Source organism: Corvus moneduloides, chromosome 13 (genome assembly GCF_009650955.1).
Source record: "Corvus moneduloides isolate bCorMon1 chromosome 13, bCorMon1.pri, whole genome shotgun sequence".
NCBI lineage: Eukaryota > Metazoa > Chordata > Aves > Passeriformes > Corvidae > Corvus > Corvus moneduloides.
Genome location: NC_045488.1, coordinates 12,856,139 through 12,883,301, shown reverse-complemented (window position 1 = coordinate 12,883,301; position 27,163 = coordinate 12,856,139). Strand labels below are relative to the sequence as shown.

Sequence of the window (27,163 nt, the reverse complement as noted above, 5' to 3'; positions counted from 1 at the left end):
TCCTGCTGGGGAGTTCAGAGAGGCAGGTGGGGAGAGCAAGCAGCTGAGAGGGGCTGAGGGTGGTTTGGGGAGTGGGAATGCAGCCTTTTGGTCAGCATGGTCATGGATTGAAGCTGCAGCTTTTTCAGCCACTCCAGATGTGGATCGGAGCTTCACCTTTTCTGGCCTGGCAGGGTGAGGATTGCAGCTCCTGCTTTTTCAGCCAATCAGGACACAGGTTGGGGCTGTGGCTTTTTCAGCCAATCAGGATGTGGCTCAGAGCTCCAGCTTTTACAGCCAATCAGGACACAGGTTGAAGCTGCAGATTTTTTCAGCCAATGATGACACAGGCTGGAGCTCCAGCTTCTTTGGCCAGTCAGGACAAGGATGAGCGTTCCAGCTTATTCAGCCAATCAGGATGTGGATCAGAGCTGCATCTTTTTCAGCCAATCAGAACACAGATTGACGCTCCAGCTTATTCAGCCAATCAGGATGTGGATGGGAGCTGCTGCTTTTTCAGACAGTCAGGGTGCAGATTGAAAGTGTTGCCTTTTTCAGCCAATCAGAACACGTATTGGAGCTCCAGTTTCTTCGGCCAATCAGGACATGGATTGGACCTGCTGCTTTTTCAGCCAATCACGATATAGATCAAAGCATCACCTTATTTGCCCAGTCAGGGCATGGATTGGCATTCCAGCTTTTTCAGCCAATGGGAGTGCGGATTGGAGCTGGTGCTTTTTCAGCCAATCAGGACACGGATCAGAGCTCCAGCTTATTGGCCAATCAGGATGCATCTTGAAGCAGCAGCATTTTCAGCCAATCACGACACGGATTGAGGATGCTGCCTTTTCAGTAAATCAGGATGTGGTGGAAGGTCCAGCTTTTTTAGCAAATCAGGATGGAGCTTGAAGCTCCAGTTTTTTCAGCCAATCAGGATGTGGATTGAAGCACCAGCTTTTTTAGCCAGTCACAATGTGGATTGGAGTTCCAATCAGGATGGATTGGATGCTTATTCATCCAATCAGGATGCTGATTGGAGCTGCTGTTTTCTTCAGCCAATCAGGATGTGGATCAGTACTCCAGCTTACTTGGCCAATCAGGATGCAGATTGGAGCTGCTGGACTTGATTGGCCAAAGAAGCTGCAGCTCTGTTCCTGATTGGCTGGGACTCCCCAGAGCCACACCCTGAGATTGGGGGTTGCCCCAGCCCTTCCATCGCCTTCCCCCCCTCCGGGGACCCCAGCAAATCCACTCAGAGGTGGGGGCTGTACAGGGACTTTATTCACATCATCTAGAAAAATTTTTTAAATAAAAGCACATTTCTAAAGCGGCAACCAAGAGGAGGGTTATCCTGGAGCAGGAGATGCTGCAGGCCATGCAGAGCTGCCAGCACAGGGATTCATCACGCGGCATTGTTGGTGGTGGAGTTGAGGACATGAGTGGTGCTTTCAAAGTTGGAAGCCTTTGAAAGTTCGCGCTGTGGAAACAAGAAGTGGGAGAGGGGGCTGAGGGAAGGGAGGGGGCTGCTGCCGCACAGTTCAGGGGGGACAGAGAAAGGGCAAGCCAGGCTGCCAAAAGGAGATGAAATGCAAATTCATTTGAACTATGTAACTTGTACCCAATGAACATAAATGCCTTTGTTTACTAAAATGTATAAGAAGTTTTTGGTAGTGTCATACAGTGGTAAGTCTCAGGCTCAGCCCAGCATGATGGGAGGACAGAGGCTGTCCAAGGCCCCACAGGGTCCCCCCCAAGAGAGGAAAGCCCCATCCACTGGCAGCCTCTGCTCACTCCCTCCTCCAGGGCTCTGCCTTGGGTCTGTCCCTGCACAGGTGTGTCCCTGACTGCAGCCTGTCCTCTGGGCTGGTGGTCTGTCCCCAGTGGCTGCTCAGGGCCCTCCGCCTCCAACTCTGAAATTCTCCATGGGGAGTCACAGGCAGGGGCAGGAGCAGCCACCCTGTGAGAGGACACGGGGTGCTGTGCAGGGACACAGCGGGGGGACACAGCCCCATGGGGTGCTTGGAGAGGAGGGAGCAAAGGTTTTGTGCTGTGCAGTGAGGGGAGGGGGGGGTTAGAAGAGGTGAATTACCGCAAACTCAGAATAGGTGCTGGCAACAGAACTAACGCTGTGGTTACGCTGGGCAGGGGCTGTGGGGGTGCACCCACCGCTCAGGGTGGTTCCATCCAGCTGGGCCATGTTTTCCTTGTTCCGCTCCCTCAGCCTGGGTCGGGGGGGCTTCGCTGCCGCGCGGCTGGGGGTCCGAGCCCGGCCGAACTGTGGGCAGAGGTGACAGTTATGGGATGCAGGAATTGAGCAGAGGCAGGAGAGCTGCAGCAGCTTCACTACCCATTGCTGTGTGGAGCCAGAGCAGTGTCAGGCTCCAGGAGCTCTCCAGACTCCAGGGTCCAATTCTGGCCCCTGAAACATATGGCATAGAATCAAAGAATCCTGGAATGATTTGGGTAGGAAGGGACTTTAAAGCCCATCTTGTTCCACCCCCGTGCCATGGGCGGGGATGCCACTCACTAGACCAGGATGCTCAGGCCCTGTCCAGCAGCACACACACATTTTGAAGGTCCCCCAAGCTGCAGGCTCAGCACTAAGGAACAGGAGTACACTAGAAATCTGGGCTGGAGGAAGATTTTCTGGCACCCTCCTCCTCCCTCGGGTCAGCGGTCAGCAACACCCCAGCAGGATGGCAGTAGCCCCACAGAGCAGACTGTGGACAAACAGGGGCTTCTGTCCCGCACAAGCTCAGCAGGGGAGGCAGCGAACCATGGGGTGACAGCAAGAAGAGCTGCACCATCTCAGCTCACCCATCCCTTCCAGCCCAGCCCCGGGCAGGGACTCCCCCAAGGCCCCTCACCTTCTTCCCAGAGGGTGGCAGCCGAGATGTGGGCGAGTGGGAGATGGTACCCCCAAAGGCTGAGCGAACAGTGCTGTTGGGGGTGGCACTGGCGATGGAGGTGCCATGGAGCTGAGGAGATAGCAGAGCACACATCACACAGGACATCCTCCCATGGGGTTGCAGCACCCTGATCTCTCCCCACACATCCCCACGAGGCCGAGGCCAGCACAAGGCCATGCTCCAGCCCAGGGAGAGCTCAGCTCCAGGCAGGACCCCAGGCCACCACACTGCTCTGCAGGGACATTTTACCTTGCTTACTTTGGCAGGTGTGTGGGGGCTGAGCATGCGCCGCTTAATGGGTGTCCGTGGGGTGCTGCCATACAGCATCTCCGTCTCCATTTGCCGGCTCTTCTTCAGGTGCTGTGGGAGACACCTGCACTTACACACCAGAGCACCACGAAGCTGGTGCATCTGTGTGACACTGGCAGTGGGCACTGCCCTGCTGACAGCCTGGCACAGCCACACGGCAGGAATTTCATCAGATTTACAGGCATCCAGAGCCAAGTGTCACCTCTGGCACTTTTCTGGGCCAGAAAGGGGCTCGGCCCACATGGGTGTGACAGCAATGGGCACCAGCCCCACTGCCTGCCACTTCCAGGCTGGGAATGAGCATGCAGAGCCCGGGGCCCAGCAGGCACATCCCTAGGCTCGCATTCTTAGGCAAGAGCCAGGGACACTCCCAGGCAGAAGCCAACATGCTCAGCTCTGTACTCACCCGCTCCTGCTTCTCCTTCTCCTTCTCTAGACGGTACAGCTGCCACTGCTCTGACACATACTCCATGAACTGCTGCCCCTTCACCAGGAAAGCTCCCTTGAACTCCTGCTCCCAGGTCTGGACCTTTTTCTCCAGCTCCTCCTGCAGCTGATCAGGACATGAGAGCAGTGTAGAGGCTGCGCTGAATGCAGGTGTCCCCACACCCAAGAATCCCTTTTCCTCTGTCAGTGGGACCACAGGTCCTTCCCCAAAGCTGGACCTACTCTAGACAGCGTCTTCTGCAGCTTTGCTCGCTGCTTCTCCTCCTTCAGCAGGTTTCCTCCGCGATTGTTGAAGCGACCGGGGTCAGTTGCTTTGCTCTGGTAGAGAAAGGGGGTCATGAGAGACACAAACACACCACCCAATGCCCTCAGCCTCACGTGGTGAAGGCCCCAGAGAAGCCAGCCCTGCACCAACACCCCAATACTCAAAACACAGCACCCCATCCCTGCACTGGCCCACCATGACTTCCCAGCGCTCCCCTGCTCCTTCCCAGAGCACTCTGCCCATGGGAGCAGAGGTGTACACTGATCCATGACCTGGCATGTTCCTGCCTGGACAATACCTCCAGCTCCAGGAACAGCTTCCAGTTCTCCTCCCACTTCTGAACAGCCTCAAACAGATCTTTGTGTGTTTCATAGTAGATCTTCATCTTGCCCACCTCAGCATCGTGCAGCTCGAGCAGTGTCTCTGTGTAATCCTCTGGAAGGGCACAACAGCCAGCTCAGGGGGGTGCTGGAACCCCTGGGATCCCTCCCCCAAAACTGCCTGGCCAGCCAGCACCCACCATCGTAGAAGGGGCTGAAGCCTTCCCTCTGCTCCTGGCTGTAGAAGCATTTGTCCCAGTAATCAGCCAGCTCTGCCCGGATTGCATGGATCACGGATTTCATGTTCTGCAGCTTCAGCTCCTCCAGATGGTCCACTTCCAGCTGCAACTATCCCCAGGACCAGAACACAGGTCAGGGAGGAAGAGGGAGGAGAAAGGGATTCATCTTCTGCATGAGCCGCTCTCTAGAATGAGGCAGCTGCCAGCACCAGCCTCCAGGCAGGTGTTTGGCAGAATTTGGCCTGCTCGCCTCACCCCTTACTGAGCAAACAGGAGCATGAGATCCCCAGGAGCTTCTGCCCCCAGCCCTCCCACCACGAGCGCAACAGGGCTCTTACAGCTCTCCTAGTTTTGACTCTGGAGCCAGCCAGGTGCACGGCTGAGGACTCTCTCTCCTCCTCCGGGATCTGCAGCCTCTCCCAGAGCGCGACGATCCTGGTGCGCAGCTCCGTGCACACAGCCTCGTTCAGGGCCCGCCGGGCTTCCAGCTGGAGGGAGGGGGAGCAGGGGGTCAGCGCAGCCTTTGGCTCTGCTGCACCCGCAAAGCCGCACGCTTGGCACACGAGATCTCAGCCCCTTGAAAAGGGTGTTCTAACACGCAGCCTTGCTCAAAACCTAGCAGTTGCTCTGACATCGTGGTGGCAGCTGCTGCCAGCACACACAGCAGCCCCCAGCACTGCCTCAGAGCATGACATACCTGCTGCAGCAGGTTCTGGAGGGCCACGATGTTGTCCTTGGACAGGCAGAATGCCTCCTCATCCTCACACACCACGTCCCGCTCGAAGCTAGTGTCCGGGGTGTGGTCCAGCTCCTCCATGAGCAGAATGATCTGACGCTTGTTGCTGACAAATTCTTCCCACCTTTGCTCCTGGGGGTGAGGGCAGTGTCAGGAACCAGGGGCCCCTTGCGGGCCTCTCAGCGACCCCCTCACCCTCCACGCTCACCTTCAGGGTGTTGAGGGAGGCCACATGGCGCCGGTAGCGGTCCAAGTCCTCCAGGCTGGGCACACTCTCAGTGTCGATGCTGAACAGAGTTGTGCACAGGATGTCACACAGGTCTCGGTCCTGTTCCTGCAGGGCCTTCAGCTCCTGCTTCCGGTCCCGCTTCTGCTTCTGTAGCACCTCCACACGCGTGCGCAGGTTCTTCTCCATCTGTAGGATGGTACTTTCCTCCTCTGTCTGCAAGAGGCCAGAAATCAGCTCTGTTCCACACTTCTCCCACAGCCGACTCAGGCTTTAGGCTTTTTATACAAACACTGGGGGCACCAGGCCTGGGTCTGAGCAAGATGTTCCCCAGGAAGGTGCAAGAACACCAGCAACACACAAAACAAGGTGCTAGAGAACACCACACAACCACCTACCAGTGCCTGGCCTGTGAGAGGCCACAAATCCCCTGGCTCTACCAAGCACCCGAAAAAGCAGTTTTGGATAGATATTTGCCTTGTGAGCTCTGGCCTCTCGAGACCCCGAGGCAGAGGCCAGGCAGCAGCACTGCTGCCAGCAGGATCCCAGGATTCCACACCTCACCTCAAAGGGGCCCAGCTGGAGCTCCCTGCACAGGGTGTCCAGCTCCTTCCGACACAGGGCGATGCTCTTCAGGAGACGTTCCTTCAGGCTTTCCTCCTCTGCCACCATCATGTCCAGGAGACTCTGCAGCACAAGTGTAGTTAGAGGCAGGGTGTGGGAATGGAGAGTGAGCAGGGGACGTGCAGGGAGAGTGGGCAGGGCAGCAGGACCACCGCTTGAGACCACGGCTGGGCCCGAGTGAGGTGTGGGCAGCGTGGGGAGCCCAGTGAGACGGGGCTGCACAGGGCAAGGGCAGAGGCGTGGTAACAGCTGGGCAGGGCTCCCGGCAGACCCGAGAGAGCAGTCCTGGGTGAGCTCACTCCGAGCTGCTCGGGTCGCGGGCTCCCGCTGCAGCAGGTACGCGGCTCAACAGAAGATCCGGTGACCCCCCGCCCCGCCCCTCACCTTGATGTGCTTCTTGACGACGTCAGTGCGCTCCAGGCGCTGCTCCTCGGGAATACCGATCTCCTCCCAAATGTCCCGCAGCGCCGCCATGGCCCGATTCAGGCAGGACGCGGCCTCGGCCGCCAGCACCTCGCTGAGAGCACCGCGGGCCGTCAGCGGCCAAGGACAGTCTCGGGACCCGAGAGCCCCCCCATCCGCCGCCCGTCCCACCGTGACCTCCTGCCCCGGTTCCCAGCAGTCCCGGCACTTTCGGCCAGCCGTGCCCCCCAGCCCCGGTTCCCGGTTCCCCCCGGTTCCCCCGTTCCCGCACCTTTTCCTCATCGCCCCGCGCTGCGCTGCCGCCGCTCCGCCGATTCGAACTCCCCTCCCGGCCGCGCTGATTGGCTGCCGCGTCACCGCGGCCCCGCCCACAACCGCCACCAAGGCTGCACCCCTTCGCCCGCCCGCGCCTCCGCCCCGCCCCAAGCCGCCCCCCAGCCAATGGCAGTGGAGAGCCTTCGGCGCTTCCAGCCAATCCGGAGCGAGACCGCCACCGCCCCGCCGCGTCTAACGGCGCCGCCGCGCACTCCCGAGCTGCCAGCGGCCCCGTGACCCCGCCCCGGGCGGTGCCTGCGCGTCCCCGCGCATGCGCTGAGGGCTGCACCGGGAGCCCGCCCGGCCCGCCGCGTCCGCCGCCTCAACGCTGGGCCGCTGTCCCCGGGGTAGCGCTCCCGCCAGCGCCCACCCTCACACACACAGCCCTAGGCCGGGTCGTTGTCAGCAGAGATGTTTACTGGCAGGGTTCCCTCGGCCCGCTCCGGGGCTCAGGCCTTGGCCTCAATCATGGCCTCCATCATGCGGGCGCTGTTGGTGATGGCCGTGGTCAGGAAGATGAACTTGCACCCTGTAGGAAAGGCCCGTCGGTGCCCCAGCCGTGCTGTGGGGCAGCACTGACACTCCCAGCCCTGTCCGCGCCCATTTTCCAGGAGAGCTGTGTACCTTGCCACCCCCTTCCCCAGGGGCTTCAGCCTGTGCTGGTTCCTGAGCACAGACCCTGCTTGGCTGCATGCTGCAATGGCAGCATCCCCAGGCTCCTGCCTGCTCCCTACCCTCCCCAAGCCACTCCTACCTCTCTCCTTCCCCAGGAAGCGGAGTGCAGCAATTTCAGAGAAGGTGCAGCCCCCCAGGAAGACAGCAAGGACAATACGTTGGGACTCCCAGGCAGGGTTGTCCTCCACAGCGCTGTCTGGATAGGGAAGAGTGCTGTAGGATATGCCCGCTGCCAGCCCCACCGCCCCCAGCCTGCCCCTACCACCACCTGAGACAGAGAACTCGTTGCCATTGAGCAGTCGCACGACTTCCTCCAGGCCCTGCCAGTCCCGGCGCTCCAGCACCTAAGGGACAGGTGGGGTGTCTGGCTGGGTGCTGGGCACTGCTCAGGAGGCTCAGAGCAGTAGATGAACACCATCAGCCCTAGCCCTGGGCAGAGGAACCCCTGCTGGACTCCCCAAAAGGAGGCAGGGGCTTGAGGGGATGTGCCCAGTTCTCTCCAGCAGCAGATGAGCTCACCTGCTCGATGATCTTGCAGCTCAGGGGCACATAGGCCCCACCAAAAACATACGCCATGTCCCGAGGCATTTTGAGGTCATACTCGCCATCCAGCCGAGGGATCTGCAGTGACAGGTGACACCAGAGGTACAGGACCAGGCTGCCTGGGGCCTCACCCCCACTCAGAGGTGCAGGGGTGAGGAGGGACAGATGCTTGGAGCATGGCTCTGTCCCCACCTCCTGCCCCACCACACCAGAGCCAGCATCCCATGGCCTGGGTGGGCTGTGCAGTGAGGGCCAGGGGAAGAAAGGTCACCTCGCCAGCACCCTGGGACCCCTCATTGCCTCAGGATGGAAGGCACAGGGCTGCCTGCCCAGTGCCACTGCTGTGTCTGAAGGGGACAAGGAAAGCCCCAGCCCCGCACCACACTCACAGGGCGCAGGGTCTGGGCAGAGTGGGAAGCTGGCAATGGCCCCCAGCCCTGGGGAGAAGCCTGCAGGCTGCCTGGAGCAGCTGCAGCAGCTCTGGCCCTGAGCTGTGTCCCCCTCAAGTGCGGAGCCTGCAGCCTGGGCACGGGCACAGGCTAAGCAGAGCTCTCTGCTCTGTAGGCACTGCAGCCAGCCAGCACCCCTCGAGAACGTACCAACCCCAGCTTCTTGCTTATGGCTCGGAAATTACTCTTCCTGGCCAAAGAATTAAACGCATCTGTGATCTTTCCTGGAAAACATGACAAGGAGAAACATCTTAAAAGGTTCTGTCTGGATCCCAAACGCAGGCTGGCAGAGATGTGCAGAGCTGTGTGCTCTGGAGAACGGCTGTGGTGGCTGCTAGCCCTGGTGTCCCCACAGCAGAGCCCACTGCACTGCCTGCAGCACCACTGCTGGAGACACACTTGGTGCTTGCAGCCCACAGGTTTGCCATGTGCTTCCAGCCAGATCTGAGGCAGCAGCTCCCAGGGACATGGGGCAGTGGGCTGGCTCACCTGCAGCACGGTCTGTGACCAGCTTGCTGACTTTGCTCTCCACGGCTGTCAGGGTCTCCCCAGCTGACTGCTCCGTCAGCAGCCCGATGCGCTTGAGGTTGTGGAAGGTCAGCAAGTGCTCGGGCCCGTAGCTCTGTGAACGGGGCAGCCAGATGAGTGTGGAGCCCCACATGCGAGCATGCGAAGCAGACAGGGTGTCCCCCCTGCAGCGAGGCACAGGTTGCTCAGAGCCCCCTGGCAAGCACAGGCAGGGGCAGATAGAGGGGCTCAAGTGGGGCTCAAGTGGAGCCTGTAGAGGGGCTCAAGTGGGGCTCAAGTGGAGCCTGTGGAGGCAGGGTCTATCCTGCAGAGACAGCCTGGGTGTGCTGTCACTGATGAAGAGTCTGTGGAGGCAGAGCCCATCCCCAGGAGTGCTGCTGCCCAGCGCCTCGTGGCCAGAACCACAGGGAGGGGAACCCCTATCTGACACAGCTCTTGCCTGCAGTGACTCCCTGGGCCCCTCACCTGCAGGTACTGGGTTTTCAGGGAGCGGTAGTCCTTGGGGATGAGACCTGTGGGGAGCACCAGGTGAGCTCTGTGCCAGGGCTGGGGCTCAGTGCCACTGCTCTGGCCCAGCACAGCTGGGCACTCACCATTTTCTGTGATGGACAGGAGGCACATGAGGCGCAGGCTCTCGATGGGGGACACCTGTGGGGAGCAGGGGCTTAGCTGGGGCAGGACAGGGCAGCCGGAGCAGGCATCCCCATGGTCTCACCTGCCGGTCAATGTGCTCTTCGATGAAGCTGGTGCTCTCACGGACATCAAAGCCCTCCAGCAGTGCTGTGACAGGGGCACAGGCAGCATCACCCCAGGGCTCTTGCCAGCCCACCGAGCTGGGGTCTGGCCTCTGGGCTCAGCTGCCCGTCCAAAGCCCCAGGGAATGGGCCCCCACCCCAGCAGACATTCTCCCTCAGAGGGTGCGACCTGACCCTTCTCAGGATCTTGAGACACCCCCAAAACAAAGGACTGGGAGGACGGTGGCCACACAGGGAACACCCAGGTGTGAGGCTGCCTGGGCCTGGGGCAAGCGAGGCCATGGGTCAGACTGAGACAGGGGCAGGCACACACAGGGCATGGAGCAGCACTCACAGTGCTCAGCCTTGATGGTCTCTTGGAAGTCCTGCTTGGTTTTCTTCTTCATGATAGACTCACAGGCACCAATATCTACACAAGCAAGAGACACAGCAGCTTTGGACGGGAAAGGGCTCTGCAGGCACTGTTGGCACACATCAACAGCCCCTGCCCTGCCCCTCCTGGGCACATCCAGGGCCCCCCAGCCCCCTGCTTTCCCCGGTGCTCCAGCACTTGCAGTACACCCGAGGGCCCCTCCCTCCCCTCAGGCTCCTACGCAGGCTCAGCAGGCGATGCTCCTGCTTCAGTCCCTTCAGCTCCTGGGACACAAAGTCCTTCATCTGCTTGATGTCCATGCCCCGGCGCCGCTGTGGGAGGGAGAGCACGGGGGTGGCAGCCTAGCTGCGAGGGACAGTGCTGCAGGCATCCCACACGCCAGGGTGACACTCACGTCGTACTGCGCCTGCAGGTTCCGTGACTTCTGGCTCAGGAAGCCAAACACGCTGGAGAAGTGCTCATTCCGAATCTGGCTGAACACCTGTGGAAGCACCACAGCTACCAGGGCCCAGCCAGCTGCAGCCCTGGAGACACAGACCCCAGGGCCAATGCTCCCCAGTAACCTGCACAGCACTTTGGCCACACACCCCAAAACACTGGCTGATGGCACAGCAACCTGTGTTGGTGCATCCCTCTGACCCAGGCCACACCATGACCTGAGAAATGCTCCTCAGGGATCAGCCTTGATGAATAGTACCTGGGCTGAGCTCCTCCCCAGCTTAGCAGAAACACTCTTTCTTCCCAGGAACTAGTACTGTCTAATGAGCTCCTGGTTTTTAATGAACAGCCTGGGAAACTTATTTTTGTAACCTGAATAAAAACCCAAATGGAATAATATTTTCATTATCAAATTCCATAGTTAGATATCAACCTGAGTTGTGGCCAGGATGGAAAATTACTATGAACCTTGTGACTCAACAAGAGAGTCTTCCGTATTACTTTCTATCCTTACCCTTTCCTATCCTTTTGATTCCCCCCATATTCCCCACCTCCACCTCCACATAGATATTTTTGGGTTGATTTTGGTTTGTATTGACTGATTTGTAATTTTTGTTTGCTTTTCATCTGTGTGCTTTAACCATTTAAAACTTTGCCAACGAATTTTGTCATGCTACAGCTTTTATATTAAACCTGTTTCTGCAGATACCTTTGCTGGTGATTCCTTAAGCGACCTTACAACGCTCATTTGGGACACAGTCCTGCATGCAGGGACTCTGACAGGTTCAGAAATGGAGCTGCACCTGCAGAGCAGGTTTCTCTGGTCTCTGTGCCTAAACCCATGCTCTGGGGGCCCAGCAGTCCCCAGCCACTCCTGCTCAAGCTTAGGGGAAGGGAATGGTCCACTCTGCCTCCTCCCACCAAGGGGACTCCCCCGAGGCTTGTGAGGACTCACTTTGTCCTGGGAATTGAGCAGCACCTTAATACTCTTGTCAGAAGAGGTGACATCTGGCCCAAAATCCACACTGCCTGCAGGGAAAAGTGAAGAGCTGCTTTGTCCCAGACACAGCAACATTCCCACATGCAGAAGCCTCTCTGTAAGAGGCAGGAGAGACAGGGGATGCCAGCCCAGTGTCTTGGTCAAAGTGAGGACTGTCCCTGTGGATGACCTCCAGCAGCACCTCACACTGGGACTGTTCCTGTGGGAACAGCGCTGTGCCTGACAATGCCAGGCACAAACCCTGCAGGCGCTGGCCAGGTGTGTGCAGAGCCCCATTGTGCCCCGCTGTGAGTGCAGAGCCCTGTGCTGCCCTGTCGCCTACCACACTTGATGCGGAAGGTGTCGTCCACGAGCCCCTCGTAGACCACTTGGGAGCAGAGTGCTGTCACATAGTCTGTGTCTGCCAAGAGAGACAGAGCCAGGCTGCCCTCACAGTCCTCCAGCCACCCCAACACAGGCTTTCCCTGCCCCTCTGGGAGACCTGCTGCCCAAACCGCTCCCTTCCAGCCGCTGCCCTTGCCTCAGCCCACCTCTGTCCATGAGGAAGACGTGTCCAATCTCAGGCTTCCTGCCCTGGCCTTCGCTCTCACTCTCTTCCTCCAAGTCCCGCCACAGCTCGTAGCTCATCTGTGAGGGGCAGAGGCTGCCAGGGTGGGGGAGCAGCCCCAGGCTCCCACCAAGGGCCCTGGCACGCTGTGGGGCTCACAACCAAGGCCAGGCACAAATCCTCCCCCCTGCAGGGCACGGGGGGCTCCACCACACCCCAGCGAGCAGCAGCTGCCCCTCTGCTGCCCACTTTGGCATATGGGACCCCCTGAAAACCTGCCCAGGAGGAGGCATAGCGCAGTGACACCTCTGTGGTGACGTGCTGTCACATGGCTGATGGGGTCCAGGTCCCTGCAAGCCACACCCCTGATGGGGACCCAAGGGAGCCCTAGTGCCAGCCATACCTTAGCACAGCGGCCAATGCCGTAAGTTTTTCCAAAAGGGCCATAAAGAGAGTTCAGCAACTGCAGGGCTCTGGCAACGGGGTTGATCCAGCGGTGATCTCCCTCCTGCAGGATGAAGGAGTGAGTGTGGGCAGCTGGCTGAGAAGGTCTGCCACGGCAGGGGATTGGGCTGGGGACGGAGTGGGCCCTGTGCTGGGAGCTCCTAGGAGGAACACAATGGGATGCCCCAAAGCTGCTCAGCCAGGAGCAGAGGCACCAGCTCGGGGGCAAGCTGCCACTCCCCAACAGGAACTGCCCCTGGGGAGCAGATGGTGCCTGCAGTGCAGGCTGAGGGGCTGAGCAGGATGTCACACACCTCCTCTCCGAACAGCACCTTGTCCCCAGCCCCAGTGAGGCACAGGGGATAGGATGGGCTGTCACCCCCCTGCAGTGTCCCACTGACCAGAAAGTAGTCGCGGAAGAACTCGGGCAGCTCCATGCTGATGATGTCTTCATCCAGGGGCAGCAGGTAGAAGGACCACTCATCGCAGGTGACATCTGTGTTTGGGACAGGGACAGGGGACAGTTATGCAGCCCTGGGCAGGAAGAGCCCCAAGAAACACAGCAGCCCCAAAACAGGGCTTGTGGAGCTCCAGACAGGATGGGTGGCAGGATCCTCTCTCCTCTCCTCAGGCAGAAGAGAGGGGCCAATGCTGTGACAGGCACACATCTGCCCACAAGCCAGCCTCGAGAGAACCCGTGTCCCCTGCCCACCTTCCTGTCTCTGCCCACACAGGGATCCCAGCACTGGGATTTAAATGGGATCATGCAGTGTCAGCTACCCCGAGCCAGCAGTGCAGCTCCACTCACCACCAAAGACCCCCTCTTCCTCCAGCACCATCTCGCAAGCATAGAACTGGAAGGGAAGGGGAGACCCTCAGGGCCAGGCAAGCTCTTAGCAGGAAAAGCTCTGGAGGGGCCCAGCTCCTTCCCAGGTGTCACAACACTTGGGTTTATTTAAACTTTTCTGGGTTAGAAACAAAGAATTTTCAGTGCCTATAGAAAAGGTGGAGGGTGCAAAGGCTGGGCAGGCACAGAATGACAGGGGAACGGGCAGCACCGTGGGTTCCACTGACCTTCTGGGGGCTGAAGATGATCTTGTATTTCCTGCTCCTTCCTGACATCTTGTCAGCGTTGACAATATCTGTGAACACCCCGCACAAACCCTGCACAGCTGCCCACCCTGCCAGGCACGGCTCCCTCGGCCCGTGGTCCCTCGGCTCACAGAGCCCGACCACCCCAGGCACAAGTGAAACGCCGGGAGCGGGACTCGCCGGGAGCCCCTCTCGGGCCTACGCACAGCGGTGCCCAGAGCACCGCACCCAGGTGAGGGGCACCTGCCCCTGGGGCCGCACTCACCGGCAATGAACCTCATCGTCCTCACTCGTGGCCTCACCAGGAAGCAGAACCTGCACCACAGAGGGGAGAGAGGGGCTCCTCGTACCCGTCCCTGCCTGCCCCGGACCCTTCTGTCCAAAGCTGTGCTCGGGCACCAGCAGGTCCTGCACAGACGCGTTCTGAGCCGGGAGAGGCACGCAGGCAGCCTGGGCGCCGGGGCACTCACTGGTCGCTGGCGCCGGGGGCCGGCCGCGTCTCCACCTTGTACAGCTTGTCCACGTCGTGCTGCTGCGGGGACAGGGCGCGGGTTCGGCGCGGGCGGTGGCGGCGGGCAGGGGCGGCCGGGGCCGCCCGACCAGACCCCGCGGTACCTTCAGGATAGACACGTTCGCGATGCGGTCCAGGGGGCTCATCAGGTCGGCCTCGATGAACAGGTCCTTCTTCCCGGGGAGCTGCGGGCAAGAGGGCGTGAGCCAGCACCCAGCGGCTGCTCCGTGCCAGGCCCCTCCCGGGCCGGCCCCGACTCCCGACCCCCAACCCCAGAGCCGATACCGATCCCACCGATTCCCCATGCCCGCCCCCGTGCAGGACCCCTGTCCCGGGTGGCCCCCGGACCTGCTCCAGCAGGTAGACGAGCTGGTCTCGCGCCAGCCGCTTCAGGATCCCGAAGTCCGGCGGTTCGGGCGCGTCGCGTCGCCCGGCGAGGGCCATGGCGGGGGCCGGGCCGGCACCAGGAACGCCCGAGCGCGGAACCGCGGCGCGGCCGGAACCCCGCGGCGGCGGACGCGCGCGGAACTACGGCGAGGCAGGGACGCGGAGCTGTGCGCACGTTTATTGGCCGAGGCGGCCCCGGCCCGCCCGCCCCGGCCGGCCCGCCCCGCCCGGCCGGCCCGCCCCGCCCGGCCGGCCCGCCCCGCCCGGCCGGCCCGCCCCGCCCGGCCGGCCCGCCCCGCCCGGCCGGCCCGCCCCGCCCGGCCGGCCCGCCCCGGCGGTCACGCGGCCACGCCGCGCTGCTCGAACAGGCGCTGCAGCGCCCCCTCCAGGGCCGCGCTGGTCCCGCGCAGCCCGGACACCACGCGCACCGCCCACCGGAAGTACTCCTGCACGCGCTCCGCCGACCACCCTGCGGGGACATGTGTAACGTCAGTTCCGGTCCCGCCGCACCGGGCGCGCCCCGGCCCCGAGTTCCCGGACACGGCGACACACACGCAGAGACACGGGGACACTCCCCCCACCACCTCCCGCCACTGCCGCCCCCGGCCCAGGGCAACCTCGGCGCGGACGGGGCACAGCCAACAGGACCAGCCGTGCTGCTGGCTGGGATCAGCCGGGCTCTCCCCCGTCCCCGCCGTGCCGGTGCCGCCGGCGCGGGCGGTACCTTGCGGCGTGCAGCGGTTCAGGTCCCGCAGGTTGTACAGCTTGTCCGCCAGCTTGACCAGCTTGGCCCGGCGGCTGCAAAGGGGTGCGCGCTCCACCTGCAGCCGCTTCCGCTCGGTCTTGGGCAGCGTCTTGTCGTCCGTCACCTCCTCCACCACGCGCCGCACCTCTGCGCCGAACCACTCCTCGATCTCGGAGAACGTGGTGTCCGTGTCCTCCACTGTGTCATGCAGGAGGGCGGCCTGCAGCGGGGAGGGGACGAGGGGGACTGCAGGGGTCCGGGCCAACCAAAGGGAACGGGCAGGGGAGGGCAGGGGCAGGGGAGGGCACGGCCTTACCTGCAGCACCACTATGTCCGTCACGCCGGCCTCATGCGCCAGGATCCTGGCGACGCCTGCAGCGAGAGCGGAAAAGTGGATGGCACCGGGAAACAGGCAGCTCCTGGGAACCGGGACAGTGGCTCCCGTGGGTGACACGGGGGCTGTGCTGCACGGTGGGCAGTGAGGTTTGCCCGAGATCAACCCTGGGCAGGGGAAACCCCACAGGCACATCCTGCGCAGTGAATCCTTTGGCTGGGCAGGCAGGAAGGCCCCAGGGGCTAGCACTGCCCCCAGGGTGGGCACTGTCCCCAGGCCTGGCACTGTCCCCAGGCCTGGCAGGTGCGATTGTGTCACAGGGGCCCCTCAGCAACTCCTCTGGGCACCGTCCACAGCAGGGCAACAGTGTGGTGGGAGCCACAGCTATACACAGGGCTGGGGCGAGGGCTGCAGTGCTTCGGGGGCTCTGCCCCTATCGGGCTGAAGGACACGGTACGGGAGAAGAGACACGGTTCTCTCTAGGGGCCAGGGTGGGGGCTCCCGGGGGTTGGCGGCGCTCCAGGGCAGGGAGGGTTGCAGGGGTGAGCGGTGCTCTGGGAGAGAGGGGCCGCGGGGGATCTCCCGGGAGCGGGACGCGGTGCCGCACCGATGGGATGGTTGATGTAGGGGGTGCCCTCGGGATCCTTCCGCCGCTGCGCCTTGTGTTTCCTGGCTGCAAAGTCCACCGCCTCCAGCAGCCGCGCCATCTCAGAACCCATCCCCGCCGCCGCGGAGCCCAGGGCGGGCGCCTCGGAGCCCATCCCCGCCGCCGCGCTGCCCAGGGCCGGCGCCTCGGAGCCCATCCCCGCCGCCGCGGTGCCCAGGGCCGGCGCCTCGGAGTCCATTCCCGCGGCCTCGGAGCCCGCGCCCGGCGCGACGGAAGCAACACAGCCGGAGGCGGGTCCCAACACCATTTATTGCGTGCTGGGCCCCGGCCCGCCCCAGCCCCGCGGCAGCCGGTACAACAGCGTCCCGTCGGGGGCGTGCACCTCGTGTCCGTCCCCCGCTCCCCGTCCCGGTCCCCGTCCCGGTGCCGTCGCGGCGGCGCTCAGTGCCCGCTGGTCCTGCCGCAGGCGGCGGCGTGGTGAGGGGCAGCCGCGGCTCCGCAGCACCCGCCGCACCACGTCGGTGCTGACGCCAAAGCCCTGGGCCAGGCGCTCCAACGGCCACTCCTCGGGCAGCTCCTGCCGCAGGAACCTGCGGGCACGGGCACGGTCACCGGAGCGGTCACTGGGCGCGGCGCGGCCCGCCCGGTCTCTCGCTCACCGCAGCTGCTCCATCGCCTGCCAGGTCAGGGCGCGATCGGGGGCTCTGCGCCCCCCGCCCAGCTCCCGCCGCAGCCGCTCCATCCGCGCCGCCGCCCGCCGCCGCCGCGCCCTGCGGGTGACACGCGTGAGCGCCCGGGCCGGCACAGGCCCCGAACACCGGCCGACCGCTCCGCACCTCTCCGTCTCCTCCAGCGCCGGGTCCGGCGGCTCCGGGTCCCCGGGCCACGCCGCCGCCGCCCGCCGCGGGGCCCTGGTGAAGAGCGGGACCGCCCGCAGCCCGCGCTGGAGCAGCACCGCCATGGCCAGGAACCGGCCCAGGAACGGGCGGGGCCGGCGGGGGGGAGCGGCCCCAGCGGGGGAAGCGAGGGTCCGACGCGTCCAGAGCGAGGTGGCCTCTGGAGGGATTCGCTGCAGGCGGCTGGAGGTCACAGACACGAGTGTGGGCAGGGCACGGACAGGGGCACAAGCACCAGCCTCCGGTCTTGGCAGAGGTGAAGCTAGCTGGGGCGGGTGGCCGGAGCGATGCTGGGCCCAGGCTCTGGCCAGGCGGCTCAGCAGCCGATCTCAGAGTTGGTGGAGGCAGCCAACCTATCCAGCAGTCCTGGTTCGCATGCAAGCACACATGGGAGGAAGGCTGAGCCCTCGGCCATGCTACCGGTGCTTTTCATGCTGTGAATGTGTGAGGCACTGGCATGGTGCAAGGTGCTGGCATGGTGTGACACACTGGCACGACGAGGCTCTGCCATGGTGTGAGGCATGTGTGTGCTGCACGTGAACGGCAGTGGTGAGGGGAAGCTCCTGGACCACAGCACAGCTGAAGATGCCATCACCTGTGGCCTGCCCTGGGCTGGCGGGGGAAGCCGGGGGACAGCTGCCTCCATGGGAAGATGACAGACTACCAGCATCACCTGGAACAGTGCAGACAGATGTGAGGCTGTGCAGAGCCAGCAGCTCTGCAGGTCAGCAGCCCCCCCACTGCCCTTCCTGGTGGGGCTTGGTCCTGGCAACCCCTCCTCTGCTCCTGCTCCCCTCATCCTAAGGCTGCAAAATGGACGAAGCAGACACCAGGGAGCCAGGCAGGGCTGGGTGAGGATGGAGGGCGAAGCAGACACCAGGGAGCACAGGCAGGGAGCAGTGTGGTGGGAGTGAGGCCTGGGAAGAGGCTGGGGACTGCGCTGTGTCACCATGTCTCCTCTGACCCCCAAGAGCCAATGCACCCCTTTGACTTTCCTGGTTTCTCATACTCCCCCTGCACATCAACCCTTGATCCTGGGAAACCACCCATAGTTCTTCCCTGTCCCTGCAAATGGGATGCTCCAAGCCTCAGACAGAGACTTCCAGCGGTTACCAGTGCACCAAGCAGAGCATGGTGACCCTTCTGCAGTGTCCCAGCATCCCTGAGAACTCCATCCAGCTCACCCATTCCTACTACCCTGGCAAGGCCAGGAGCATCTACAGGAAGGTGATGCATACTTACAGCCTTCTGCCTGGGTTCCGATGCCAGGGAGCTGCTGGTCTCTCAGCTGCAACCCCTTAGGTTGGGCGCAGGGCTGGGTGGCCGCTGCCCGGCCCCGAAGCCAGCCCCCGCCCAGCGCCCGGGGGCCCTCGTGCCGCACGTGGTACGGGACACTCCGGCCTCGAACACAGAGGGTGTGCGTGTCGTTGGGATCTGGGCCTGGGATGTGCGGCAGCAGGGCCTCGCCTCTAGGGCTGTGCGTGATCCTGTCCCCCAAGGGCTGAGCTGGGACTCCCAGGAATGAGAGAAGCATCATTAAATCGCGGGTGTTGTGGTCCCCGAGGGCATCCCAGGGAAACTGCAGCTGGAAGGAGGGAAGCAAAATGGCCATGGCTTAGTTCCATAGGCCTTGGCAGGAGATGGGAAGGAAAAGTCTTGTCTAGTCATGCACAGGTGCTCACTAAAGCATCGCCCCACACTTTGTCCCCAGGTATGCTCCTACCACCACTCCAGCCTCACTTCATCCTGAAGGCACAGCAGCTGATCTGCCTGCAGCGGACCCCCATCCTGCCCCACCAGAGATGCTCAGTGCCCAATTCACTTCTCACCATCCTTCTGCCTTGGCTGTGTGGGGTGGCTCTGGCAATCCCATTACCTGGCTCCGGAGGGTGCAGGATCCCTGGGTGTGGGGGATCCTCAGCTGTGGGGAGGATCCTCCCTCAGCTGTGGGGAGCAGCTGGGAAAGCTGATCAGTGATGCCCAGGTCTCGGATCAGCTTCTCACGCTGCAGCAGAGCATTCACTCTCCTCTTCTCTTCATGTTCCACAATGTCCTGGGGCTGCATGGAGTTGTACTGCATGCGCTGCACCTCGGCAGAGAAACACCTGAGCTATAGCAAAGCTGAAGCTGGGATAATGCACAGGTGAGACAAAGCCATGAGCTGCTCCAACCCTGGGGACAGTTACAGTCTCAGGGTGGGACAGAGATCCCAGTGAGAGCCAAAGTGGAAAGGCACAACACTGGTGCTTGCAAGTACTGCCAACACAAGCTGTCGACTTTGAACTTCAGGCAAGGAGTCAAACCTGGAATTTCAGCTCCATGAGTGCCCCAATGGCCCAGCATAGCTCCCAGAGCCATGTCATTGACTTGGAGAGCCCACGGACAATGCTGACACTCAGGTACCTTTCTATCCCATGTCTTGGTGCTTCTGAGGTGGGTTGTAGGAGCTGTATTTTTATTCTGGATCCTCTCAGTTTTCTTCTTCCTGATGGCAGCTTCCAGCTTTTCATTTTTCAGGCGCATCTCCTCCAGCTGCTGCCTGCCACAGAACAGCAGAGTCCCTCACTGGCTCAGAGCCACAATAGCAAAAGACTGTGGGACAGTCTTCAACCTGAGGACATTTACTGCAGGCCAAAGTTCTGTATGGATAGCCCATAACAGAAATGTGCGAAGAGATGGGACAGGGATGCTTGTAAAGAGACTTTTAAAAAGACAAATGCCCTTGGATTAGGCTGTGCCTGCCAAAAGAGAGGGGGACATTTGGGAAATGGTGTCTCCAGGGTCCAAAAGTCAATAGAATACTGCCCTTGCCTCTCTGGGGTCCATCTAAAAGGAGCTACTTTGCTGTGGTGCCACAGCACATGCAGGCTCCTTCCTTTCCCCTCCCATTCTCCCCACTTTCTTACACTTGCCAAGCAGCTGAGTTGCTCCCCAGGAGGGATCAGGAGCACGTGGTCTCCATGCCACCTGTGAGAAGTGGGTTTCCACAGGAGCAGCGTACCTGGCATGCTCTTCTCGTGCCTTGGACGCTGCTGTTTCCTGGAAGAGGGACCTGCCCTGCTGGAAGAATGGCTCGTACTTCTCTGTCCCAGGTGCTGGGTAGATGCGTCGGAACCCCCCTAGGTGCTCATTCTCGTAGGTTTCAGCCTGTGCCAGCCAGGCAGCCTGGCTGCTCTCCTGCTCTCTGCGCCTGCAGCAGGAGAAAGGACAGGGAACTGTGGAGGGAGGCTCTGAGGCAGGCAGAGCACAGGGCTGACATGCTCAGCATGTCCCAGGATTATCCCAGGACTCCTGATAGAAACAGTAGCTGGAGAGAGCTGTGCCTTGCCTGCAAGGCAGCAGGCTCACTGAACACGAGCTTGTGAAAGGACATGCAGACACAGGAAGGGGAAACCCTCAGCCTTGGAAAGGACCTCTGCCCTGGAGAAGGGCCCATGCCCAGGCTACTCCCAGTTCCTGAGGCAGGGCTGTGGTTCCTCATGTGAGCATCCCTGCCAGCCTGGGATGCTGGCACTGCCCATCCCCAGCGAAAGAGATAACAAGCAGGTGCAGCTTGAGGATAGCTCTGTCAGGGCCCAGAGCACCAGGTGTCACATCTCCTGGCACCCAGAGAGGAGCCCTGGCTCCTCCTTGCAGGATGCAGATGGCTTGGTAGAGCTCAGAGGCTACAGAATGCTGTGGGCTCTGGGAGCTTCCACCAGCCAACCCTGGTGTTGTCCTGCCCTGTCATGCCCTGTCTTTGCTCACTAGGGACCTGCAGCACTGTGGGAGAACAGCAATACCTGGACTCACGGGGAGTCTGGTTGGCCTGAAGGAGCCGTTCCTTTACCCGCCGCTTGTCTTCCTCCAGCACCTTCTTTCTGTCACAGGCGTGCACATTGATCAGGTTGAAGGTGTCACACAGAAGGGCATCCTTCACCTCATGGTCTAGCTGAGAATCTGTGTTGAAGCTGGGAGAGTGGTTCACCTGCCAAGACAAGCAAGTAACCTAACCTGGCACCCCAGCTCCCAGCCCATGGCCCCAGCCACGCCCCACACCGTCCCATGGATGCTCTTCCCCGTATCAGAGACAGGAAGCAGGAAGCCACATGCAGCACTCTCTCCTGCAGTGTGTTACCTACTTGTGCCACAGGTCACCTGGATCCCACCCCACAGGGTGCAGACAGAGGGCAACTGTTACAAATTCAGGGTGCTCACAGGACAAGGGGTCTGAAGGCTTGGGAAACTCCCTGTTGTTAGATGGTGTGCAGGAAATGGACCCTGCTCACAGCAGGTTGGTTGGCTTCACAGCCTGGTTAATTCTGTGAGCAAGGAGGCCCTTTTGAATCAAACAAACCATGTTCACCCCAACCCCCCTGTCCTAGTCCCCCAGCTCTGAGGTCTCCACTCCTTCCTCACCTCCAGCAGCCATGGCCTCAGCCTTCTATCCAGCAAAATGTCGAAGCCCAGAATTTCAAAGCAGGCACAGCCAGTAGTGTGGTTGGGGAAGCAGCTCTGGTAGTGGTGTTTCAGCACAGGGTGAGCTGAAATCAGCGTTTTTATAACAATGTCATCAATATCTGCCCAGAGCTTTGTTGTGTCATGGCTGTGCTCTGCCATCCAGGCATTCAGGGTGGACAGCTTCCTGTGTGGGGAACAGGAGGTGGTAAGGGCTCAGCTGTGTCACCCCAGGAAAGCTGAGGTAAACCAGTGTCCCCAGGCAGTGTTCTTGCAATGCTCAGACATGCCAGTACCTCTTGCTGCCCATCGTGTCATCCTGGACAAAGTTCTCATTGTGTTTGTTGATTGCATAGTTGGTCAGGTGCATGCAGATGTCACCCTGGCAGGGAACCACAAGAGACATTTACTTACTCTGAACCACTGAGCAAGAACAGAAACAGCCCCACCAGATACTCCCGTGTTCTTTTCTGCCTGAAGCACAGGCAGAGTAGGAATGGTGTGGAATTGAGCACGCTTATCAGGGCCAGAAGCAGAACATGCTGCCCAGAGACACCAGGGGGTCTTCATTCTGAAGGTTTTCAAAACCTGATGGGGTGAGACCCCAAGAAACCAGATATGAATTTATTGTTGACCAAGTTTTGAGCATGATGTTGGAGACCTTCCAAGGTTCCATCCAAGCAAACAACTCCATGATTCTGTGGTAATTCCAGTAAACAGCCCAAATGTGGGGCCTTGGGGTAGATCTACTGTCCCTCCTGAAATACCTCCTGTGAGGAGGACGGGGTATAGAGGAAGAACAGAAAAACTGGGACTCCTGCAACTCCCAGTACCTGCCTTTTCAAGGCCTGGAATGCCCCCAGGGCAAGTTAAGAACTGACACCTGCAGATACTATATGAGTGTTTTTGAAACTTCCTTTTTACCAGGTTTCTGCTGCTGCAATCGATGTACCTCATGGTGGCAAACCGGGCCAGGCCCTCCTTGTAGAGAAAAATCCTGAGTGGGTCACAGGATGTGACCAGCACATAGATGCGCATGTCAAACTTGAATCCATCAATGAGGAAAGGCTGTGAGGAAAGAGGCAGGAGCAAGGGTGAGGTGAGGATTTGCTCCATCTGCCTGTGCTGCTCAGCAGAGGGGCGAGCATTGTCTGTGTCCTCGATGTGCTGCAGCCACACCCACACCTCCAGCAGACCTGAGGAGACCCGGGGAGCATGGGGCATGCTGGCAGAGTGAGGAGGCTGGAATCCCACCCCGGTGTTCCGGGACTGTCCCAGTACCTCAGAGATGTACTGCTGACAGATCATGCGTTCCCCATGCTTGATCTCCTCCAGGTGGTGGGTTATGAAGATCCCTCTTCCCTGGCAGCTGTTGTCAGGCTTGCAGATGAATGTTCTTGTTTTCTTTGTGGATCTGTAGGCCTGGAAATCTCCGTAGCTGTGCAAGGAAGGGGTGACTATCACCAGCTGCAAAAAACGCCCCTCTGAACTCTCTTCTAACAGCTGGGTACTGAAACCGTAGCGCTGCAGGCCAACACACACTGAACTTCTGCAGGGGAGGAGTCAAAACCCCCATTCCCCATCAAGTCACAGATTGATCCCTGTGTGACCTGACCCAGCTGTCCGCATCCCACCTTTTCCTTGCCCTCATCTCTACCTGTACTGGAAGGTCTGCAGAAGAGCTCACCATGGTGCATGCCAAGGCAAGTTAAGATTTGGACTCTGGTGCCCAGAAAGAGCAGGCGAGCAGCCTCCCCCCGCCGTGTCACCCCGTCCCCGCGGCACTGTCCCCTGCCACTCACTCGGCTGGCAGGCACCATGTGCGGGGGAAGATGTTGTACTCCGTGGGGAAGAGCCGGAGCATGCGGTTCAGGTTGCGAGCCAGCAGGTCCTTACGGCACAGCTCGATCATGCCTGGGAAGTGGTTGATTTTCTGAAAGTGGAGCAGAAAAACCCAGATCAGCAGAGACCCTGCGGGGATGGATTCTCCCAGCCCTGAGGAGAGCCTGTGCATGGAGAAGCAGCAGTGAGTGGGAAGCCAGGCTTGTGGCTGCCTTGAACTATTACTGAGGGGTGAGACTCGCTAGAGCTGCTGTATCTGAGCTTCACTAGTGATTTATCTGCCCATTCTATCTTAGCCCTGGAGCGCTGTAAGAGCCATTTATTATCGACAATTGTTTATTTCACAGCACATTGCAGGGCTGGAATGCTCCTGCTCCTACCATAGCTGCTGAATGCTGCTGGTGACACCAACCAGGGACACGGCACAAGCAAAGGTATCTGACCCTGCGCCCCGGAGCCGAGGCACAGATGGCACGTGGCACTGCTTTGGATGCTTCTGTTTCACTCTGCCACATGCTGTTCCATAGACAGCCTTGTGTCACCCTCATCCCTGAGCAATTCCTGCTGGGCAGCCATTTTGTTTACCTGGAACCGCTTCATTTCCATGAGGCGCTCCAAAGAGACCGCGCCGTCCGTCCAGTACACCGTCCACTCCTCGTTTTCTCCCGCTTCCTTCAGCCCGCAGTGCTGTGCTGCCCGCCGCACTGTGCCAAGGCAAGCAGTGACAGGGGCCAGGCAGGGGAGCCATGTACAGGGACTGATAAACCCCCAAAATAACCAGGGATGGAATGTGAAATGAATCTCTGGCTGAGGAGCCACATACAGGGACTGACACTCCCCCAAAATAACAAGGGATGGAGTATGGACTAGCCTCTCCAGGCTGCAGTTCCCCTCTCAGAGGTGTAAGGTATTGGCATGACCCCTTGGGAGGTGTCAGGGACACCAGTTTTGTCTGGCCAACCCGCCAAGCCTCTGGTTGCAAGTGTTCTGGGAGCTCTTATCCCTCTAATTCCACCTGTCTTTAGGTGCCAGGGCCCCTCAACAGCAGGGTTGAACTTCCCATGGGTCTTACGCCTCACAGGCAGATACAAATTGCGAAGGTGTGAATTTAATCACCCAAATCAAAGGTCTTTCAGCAGCAGAAGACAGCTCTGCAGGAAAAGCTCTCTGCTGGGATGGTTCATGCTAGTGCCAAGTATGAATGTGGCAGGGGTTGGGAGGTGATGAGGGTCCGTGCACACCAAGATCCCTTAGCAAAGTAGATTAATAACACCCCTCCAGGGCCAGGAGTTTGTTCTTTCAAGATGCAGCTTGTGGAAGGAAAGAAGAGTGAGAGAGGAGAGTGGACCAGCTCCCTGGAGTTACCAGGGATGGACAGCACAGGGAGAGGTTCCAGGTACAGATCCTGCCTGTTCACTACCAACTTTACCTTAAATAGTTGACAACCCTCAGGTCCTGTCTCCAAGCCCAGGTACTCCCTTGCACTGTACCTGATGGAACCGTTCTTGCCCATTTTAGCAGACAGCTGGCAAATGCAAGTGTGGGGGATGTTGAGGGCTCGCGCTGCTGTTGCACATTTTAAATCAGGAGAAATCTCAATCCAAAGCGTGACAAACTCCCCACTAACACGGGGGGCCCTGTGCCAGTCACTGGCAGCAGTAAATAAAGCAGTGGGAACTGGGTTCCAGCACCGCTCCTGGCTGTGCAGGCACCTGCAGAGCCTGCGGGTGTGGGCTGGAAGCCTGCAGGGACCCCCCCACCCCCTCTGACTTACCACTCTCGTACTTGCAGCCGCTCAGGTTGATGGAGGGGACACTGGAATAGAGATGAGATTACAGTAGCTCAGCGAGGCACCGGGCGTAGGACAGAGTGGGGACACAGCCCCGATCCCTCACACACACGCACAGAGCACACCGGGCAGTCTGACCAAGCCAGCCCGGATTCGGTACAGCCCTAAGGAGAAGGGCAGGCTGGTCCGGGCACGGAGCCGTGGCCGGGTGTGTCACACAGGGGATCGCTAGGGCAATTTCAGGGGAACACTATTTATTTCGGGTCAGCGGGGCCCTGGCCCGGCTCCCGGGAGCTGGGCAGCGCCGGGCACCAGCTGGGCACTGTCCCACAGGGAGCAGCGGGGCCGGGGCACGCCTGGGCTAGGGCTAGGACTGAGCGCGAGTGAGGCAGCGGGAGGCGCCTCCGGCAGCGGCTGGATGGGCTCCATCCGGACCCTGCCGGGGGGCTGCGGCCCCACACTCGCCTGCGCTTCCTCCGCGGCTCGGGTCCGGCGGGGGCAGCGGGACGGTCCGGGGGGGCCGCGGCGACGGCCGCCTCCTCGCCCACAGGAGTTCCCGGGCGTGGGCCCGGGCCCATGCTCCCCCCGCCGCCGCCGCCGGCCGCCGCCATCGCACCGCTCCCGGGTCCGCCGCGTTCCCATGGCGACCAACCATAGAGACGTCGGCATTGCCAGGCGGAGCGGCCCCCTGGGGCCACGTGACAGTCAGTTCCGCATCCTCCGCCGCGCAGCGGCCCCTGCCGCGCGGAGGCCTCACCGCCGGTCCCGGTGCCGTCAGCTTTGCAGCAGCCCCGCCGGTGCCCGTACCATCAGCTTTCCAGCAGCCGCGCCAGCTCCCCACCGAGGTGCAGCAGTTCGGGCTCGGGCAGCAGGTGCTGGCGGATGGCGCTCAGGGCCTGCACCTCGGTGATGTCCCGGTAGAGCGGCTCGGCGGGCAGCGGCAGCAGCCCCGCCAGCTCGCACAACGCCACGGCGAAGGGCTCACCCGCCTTGGGGCCGAAGAGGGGCCGGCGCGCCCACAGCACCACCCGCAGCCCGCGGCCACCTCCGGCCCCGGGCCACCCCGGCGGGTCGCCCCGCGTGGCCAGCACATTGCAGGCCAGCCCAGCACCGGCCAGGTGCTCCGCCGCCTGGCACACGGCCCGCGACACCGGCTCCAGCGCCGCAGGGCCAGAGGCGAAGAAGAGGAAGGCGGGGGCCGGTCCGGCGCGGAGCAGCCCCAGGCGCGGCCCCAGCGGCTCGGCCGGCGCCTCCTCCAGCGGCAGCGGGCGGCCCAGGTAGAGCCCGTGCAGGTGCAGGTGGTTCACCGAGGCGCCGCCGCCCAGCCCGTTGAAGCCCACGCAGAATCCGGGGTGGGCGCTGAGCAGAGCCGCCTCCAGCGCCCCGCGCAGCGCCGGGGCCGTCAGCACCTGCGGCAGCCGCCGCGCCGGCTCGGGCAGCAGCAGGACGTGTCCCCGCTCCAAGGGGCTGGCGTTGATGGCCACCAGCAGCGGGTCGGGTGGCGGCCCCGGGCCTCCGGTGCGGCGCAGGCGGAACAGCAGCTCGGCGGGGCGCAGACGGGTGAAGTTGAAGGCGCCGGGGTCGAAGGGATCCCGGAGGCTGCGGACGGGCTGCGGCGGGCGGCGCTCCGCGCTGCGCTGCTCGTTCAGCTGCGCCACGAGGCGCACGGGGCCGGGCAGGACGCGGGTGGGCAGCGGCCCCAGCTGGTACCGGAACAGTCCCCGCTCCATACGGTCGCTCCACCCCGCCAGCAGCACCCGGTCGAACCGGGAGAGCGCGGAGTCCGGGTCGCCCCAGCCGGCTGCCTGTAGCACGAAGTCCTCCTCGCCGTACACGAACTCCTCGGGGTTTGGCTCGCTCAGCTCCCCTCCCGCCATCGCCGTCATCTCTGCCACTGCTGGCCCCGCGGACCCGGGAATCCGCCGTGTGTGCGGGCGGGCGGGGCTGCGTTGTACGTGTGGGCGCGTTTGTCCCGCCCC

General features: G+C 61.4%; 6 protein-coding genes and 1 long non-coding RNA gene across 14 annotated transcripts; 1 reads left to right on the top strand and 6 right to left on the bottom strand.

Moving 5' to 3' along the window:
* Window positions 1-1,238: 1,238 nt before the first annotated feature.
* Window positions 1,239-7,191, bottom strand: PRC1 (protein regulator of cytokinesis 1). Of its 5 annotated transcripts, none has more exons than XM_032122299.1 (14): window positions 7,173-7,191; window positions 6,439-6,571; window positions 5,995-6,117; window positions 5,413-5,646; window positions 5,166-5,336; window positions 4,807-4,956; window positions 4,430-4,577; window positions 4,208-4,344; window positions 3,867-3,962; window positions 3,604-3,750; window positions 3,138-3,248; window positions 2,847-2,957; window positions 2,069-2,254; window positions 1,239-1,456 (listed from the first exon to the last, which is right to left on the bottom strand). In XM_032122299.1, exons 2-14 carry the CDS (start codon window positions 6,526-6,528, stop codon window positions 1,382-1,384), a joined length of 1,779 nt encoding a protein of 592 aa, XP_031978190.1. In that variant the 5' UTR covers window positions 6,529-6,571; window positions 7,173-7,191; the 3' UTR covers window positions 1,239-1,381. The 5 variants fall into 5 exon arrangements, with proteins under 5 accessions (XP_031978190.1, XP_031978192.1, XP_031978189.1 ...); XM_032122301.1 differs by lacking the exon at window positions 7,173-7,191 and adding an exon at window positions 6,749-6,857; XM_032122298.1 differs by lacking the exon at window positions 7,173-7,191 and adding an exon at window positions 6,749-6,837 and having other exon boundaries at window positions 2,105-2,254.
* VPS33B (VPS33B late endosome and lysosome associated) lies at window positions 7,189-14,665 on the bottom strand. Of its 2 annotated transcripts, XM_032122295.1 has the most exons (23): window positions 14,496-14,591; window positions 14,252-14,332; window positions 14,107-14,168; window positions 13,902-13,951; window positions 13,619-13,686; window positions 13,353-13,398; window positions 12,946-13,040; window positions 12,504-12,608; window positions 12,084-12,180; window positions 11,876-11,953; window positions 11,509-11,582; window positions 10,510-10,596; window positions 10,336-10,426; window positions 10,077-10,151; window positions 9,703-9,767; window positions 9,581-9,635; window positions 9,453-9,499; window positions 8,949-9,081; window positions 8,610-8,683; window positions 7,987-8,088; window positions 7,736-7,811; window positions 7,547-7,663; window positions 7,242-7,321 (listed from the first exon to the last, which is right to left on the bottom strand). In XM_032122295.1, the coding sequence occupies exons 1-23, from the start codon at window positions 14,589-14,591 to the stop codon at window positions 7,242-7,244; spliced, it is 1,854 nt and encodes a 617-aa protein (XP_031978186.1). The 2 variants fall into 2 exon arrangements, with proteins under 2 accessions (XP_031978185.1, XP_031978186.1); XM_032122294.1 differs by having other exon boundaries at window positions 7,189-7,321; window positions 7,547-7,811; window positions 14,496-14,665.
* A 178-nt stretch (window positions 14,666-14,843) lies between these two features.
* On the bottom strand, window positions 14,844-16,546 carry HDDC3 (HD domain containing 3). The gene is made up of 4 exons (XM_032122493.1): window positions 16,221-16,546; window positions 15,596-15,651; window positions 15,259-15,499; window positions 14,844-15,003 (listed from the first exon to the last, which is right to left on the bottom strand). The coding sequence occupies exons 1-4, from the start codon at window positions 16,525-16,527 to the stop codon at window positions 14,873-14,875; spliced, it is 735 nt and encodes a 244-aa protein (XP_031978384.1). The 5' UTR covers window positions 16,528-16,546; the 3' UTR covers window positions 14,844-14,872.
* On the bottom strand, window positions 16,511-17,531 carry NGRN (neugrin, neurite outgrowth associated). Its single transcript, XM_032123185.1, has 4 exons — window positions 17,470-17,531; window positions 17,057-17,299; window positions 16,880-16,990; window positions 16,511-16,810 (listed from the first exon to the last, which is right to left on the bottom strand). Exons 1-4 carry the CDS (start codon window positions 17,529-17,531, stop codon window positions 16,528-16,530), a joined length of 699 nt encoding a protein of 232 aa, XP_031979076.1. The 3' UTR covers window positions 16,511-16,527.
* TTLL6 (tubulin tyrosine ligase like 6) lies at window positions 17,509-25,985 on the bottom strand. Of its 2 annotated transcripts, none has more exons than XM_032122489.1 (14): window positions 25,650-25,985; window positions 25,170-25,210; window positions 23,981-24,099; window positions 23,356-23,486; window positions 22,835-22,991; window positions 22,478-22,621; window positions 21,850-21,935; window positions 21,515-21,740; window positions 20,899-21,083; window positions 20,118-20,306; window positions 19,520-19,655; window positions 18,993-19,205; window positions 18,359-18,701; window positions 17,509-17,789 (listed from the first exon to the last, which is right to left on the bottom strand). In XM_032122489.1, the coding sequence occupies exons 1-14, from the start codon at window positions 25,793-25,795 to the stop codon at window positions 17,533-17,535; spliced, it is 2,373 nt and encodes a 790-aa protein (XP_031978380.1). In that variant the 5' UTR covers window positions 25,796-25,985; the 3' UTR covers window positions 17,509-17,532. The 2 variants fall into 2 exon arrangements, with proteins under 2 accessions (XP_031978380.1, XP_031978381.1); XM_032122490.1 differs by having other exon boundaries at window positions 18,993-19,199.
* Window positions 19,175-19,618, top strand: LOC116450268. Its single transcript, XR_004242736.1, has 2 exons — window positions 19,175-19,259; window positions 19,406-19,618. It is a non-coding gene; the product is annotated as an uncharacterized LOC116450268 (long non-coding RNA).
* Window positions 24,053-27,092, bottom strand: GDPGP1 (GDP-D-glucose phosphorylase 1). 2 transcript variants are annotated; one of them, XM_032122492.1, is made up of 3 exons: window positions 25,992-27,092; window positions 25,170-25,210; window positions 24,053-24,099 (listed from the first exon to the last, which is right to left on the bottom strand). In XM_032122492.1, the coding sequence occupies exon 1, from the start codon at window positions 27,068-27,070 to the stop codon at window positions 25,994-25,996; it is 1,077 nt and encodes a 358-aa protein (XP_031978383.1). In that variant the 5' UTR covers window positions 27,071-27,092; the 3' UTR covers window positions 24,053-24,099; window positions 25,170-25,210; window positions 25,992-25,993. The 2 variants fall into 2 exon arrangements, with proteins under 2 accessions (XP_031978383.1, XP_031978382.1); XM_032122491.1 differs by lacking the exon at window positions 24,053-24,099 and having other exon boundaries at window positions 24,130-25,210.
* Between the last annotated feature and the right edge of the window lie 71 nt (window positions 27,093-27,163).

Excerpts from the sequence above, each read along its gene's own strand:
- TTLL6 (XM_032122489.1), bottom strand. The coding sequence starts at position 25,795 with ATGGCGGCGGCCGGCGGCGGCGGCGGGGGGAGCATGGGCCCGGGCCCA. Across the intron at positions 22,622-22,834 it reads GTCAGCAGTACATCTCTGAG|CCTTTCCTCATTGATGGATT; the intron begins GTACTGGGACAG and ends CTTTCCTCACAG. Across the intron at positions 20,307-20,898 it reads CAGACTCCCCGTGAGTCCAG|GCGCAGAGAGCAGGAGAGCA; the intron begins GTATTGCTGTTC and ends CTCCTGCTGCAG.
- VPS33B (XM_032122294.1), bottom strand. The coding sequence starts at position 14,591 with ATGGCCCTCGCCGGGCGACGCGACGCGCCCGAACCGCCGGACTTCGGG. Across the intron at positions 13,687-13,901 it reads GACGATGAGGTTCATTGCCG|ATATTGTCAACGCTGACAAG; the intron begins GTGAGTGCGGCC and ends GGGTGTTCACAG. Across the intron at positions 9,500-9,580 it reads CCTGTCCATCACAGAAAATG|GTCTCATCCCCAAGGACTAC; the intron begins GTGAGTGCCCAG and ends TGCTCCCCACAG.
- NGRN (XM_032123185.1), bottom strand. The coding sequence starts at position 17,531 with ATGGCCGAGGGCTCAGCCTTCCTCCCATGTGTGCTTGCATGCGAACCA. Across the intron at positions 16,991-17,056 it reads GCGCTGGAGGAGACGGAGAG|GGCGCGGCGGCGGCGGGCGG; the intron begins GTGCGGAGCGGT and ends TGTCACCCGCAG. Across the intron at positions 16,811-16,879 it reads CAGGCGATGGAGCAGCTGCG|GTTCCTGCGGCAGGAGCTGC; the intron begins GTGAGCGAGAGA and ends CCGTGCCCGCAG.
- GDPGP1 (XM_032122492.1), bottom strand. The coding sequence starts at position 27,070 with ATGACGGCGATGGCGGGAGGGGAGCTGAGCGAGCCAAACCCCGAGGAG.
- HDDC3 (XM_032122493.1), bottom strand. The coding sequence starts at position 16,527 with ATGGTGTTGGGACCCGCCTCCGGCTGTGTTGCTTCCGTCGCGCCGGGC. Across the intron at positions 15,652-16,220 it reads CTACATCAACCATCCCATCG|GCGTCGCCAGGATCCTGGCG; the intron begins GTGCGGCACCGC and ends CTCTCGCTGCAG. Across the intron at positions 15,500-15,595 it reads CGGACATAGTGGTGCTGCAG|GCCGCCCTCCTGCATGACAC; the intron begins GTAAGGCCGTGC and ends TCCCCGCTGCAG.
- PRC1 (XM_032122301.1), bottom strand. Across the intron at positions 4,578-4,806 it reads GAGTCAAAACTAGGAGAGCT|TTGCAGCTGGAAGTGGACCA; the intron begins GTAAGAGCCCTG and ends TCCTGGGGATAG. Across the intron at positions 4,345-4,429 it reads CTTCAGCCCCTTCTACGATG|AGGATTACACAGAGACACTG; the intron begins GTGGGTGCTGGC and ends GTGCCCTTCCAG.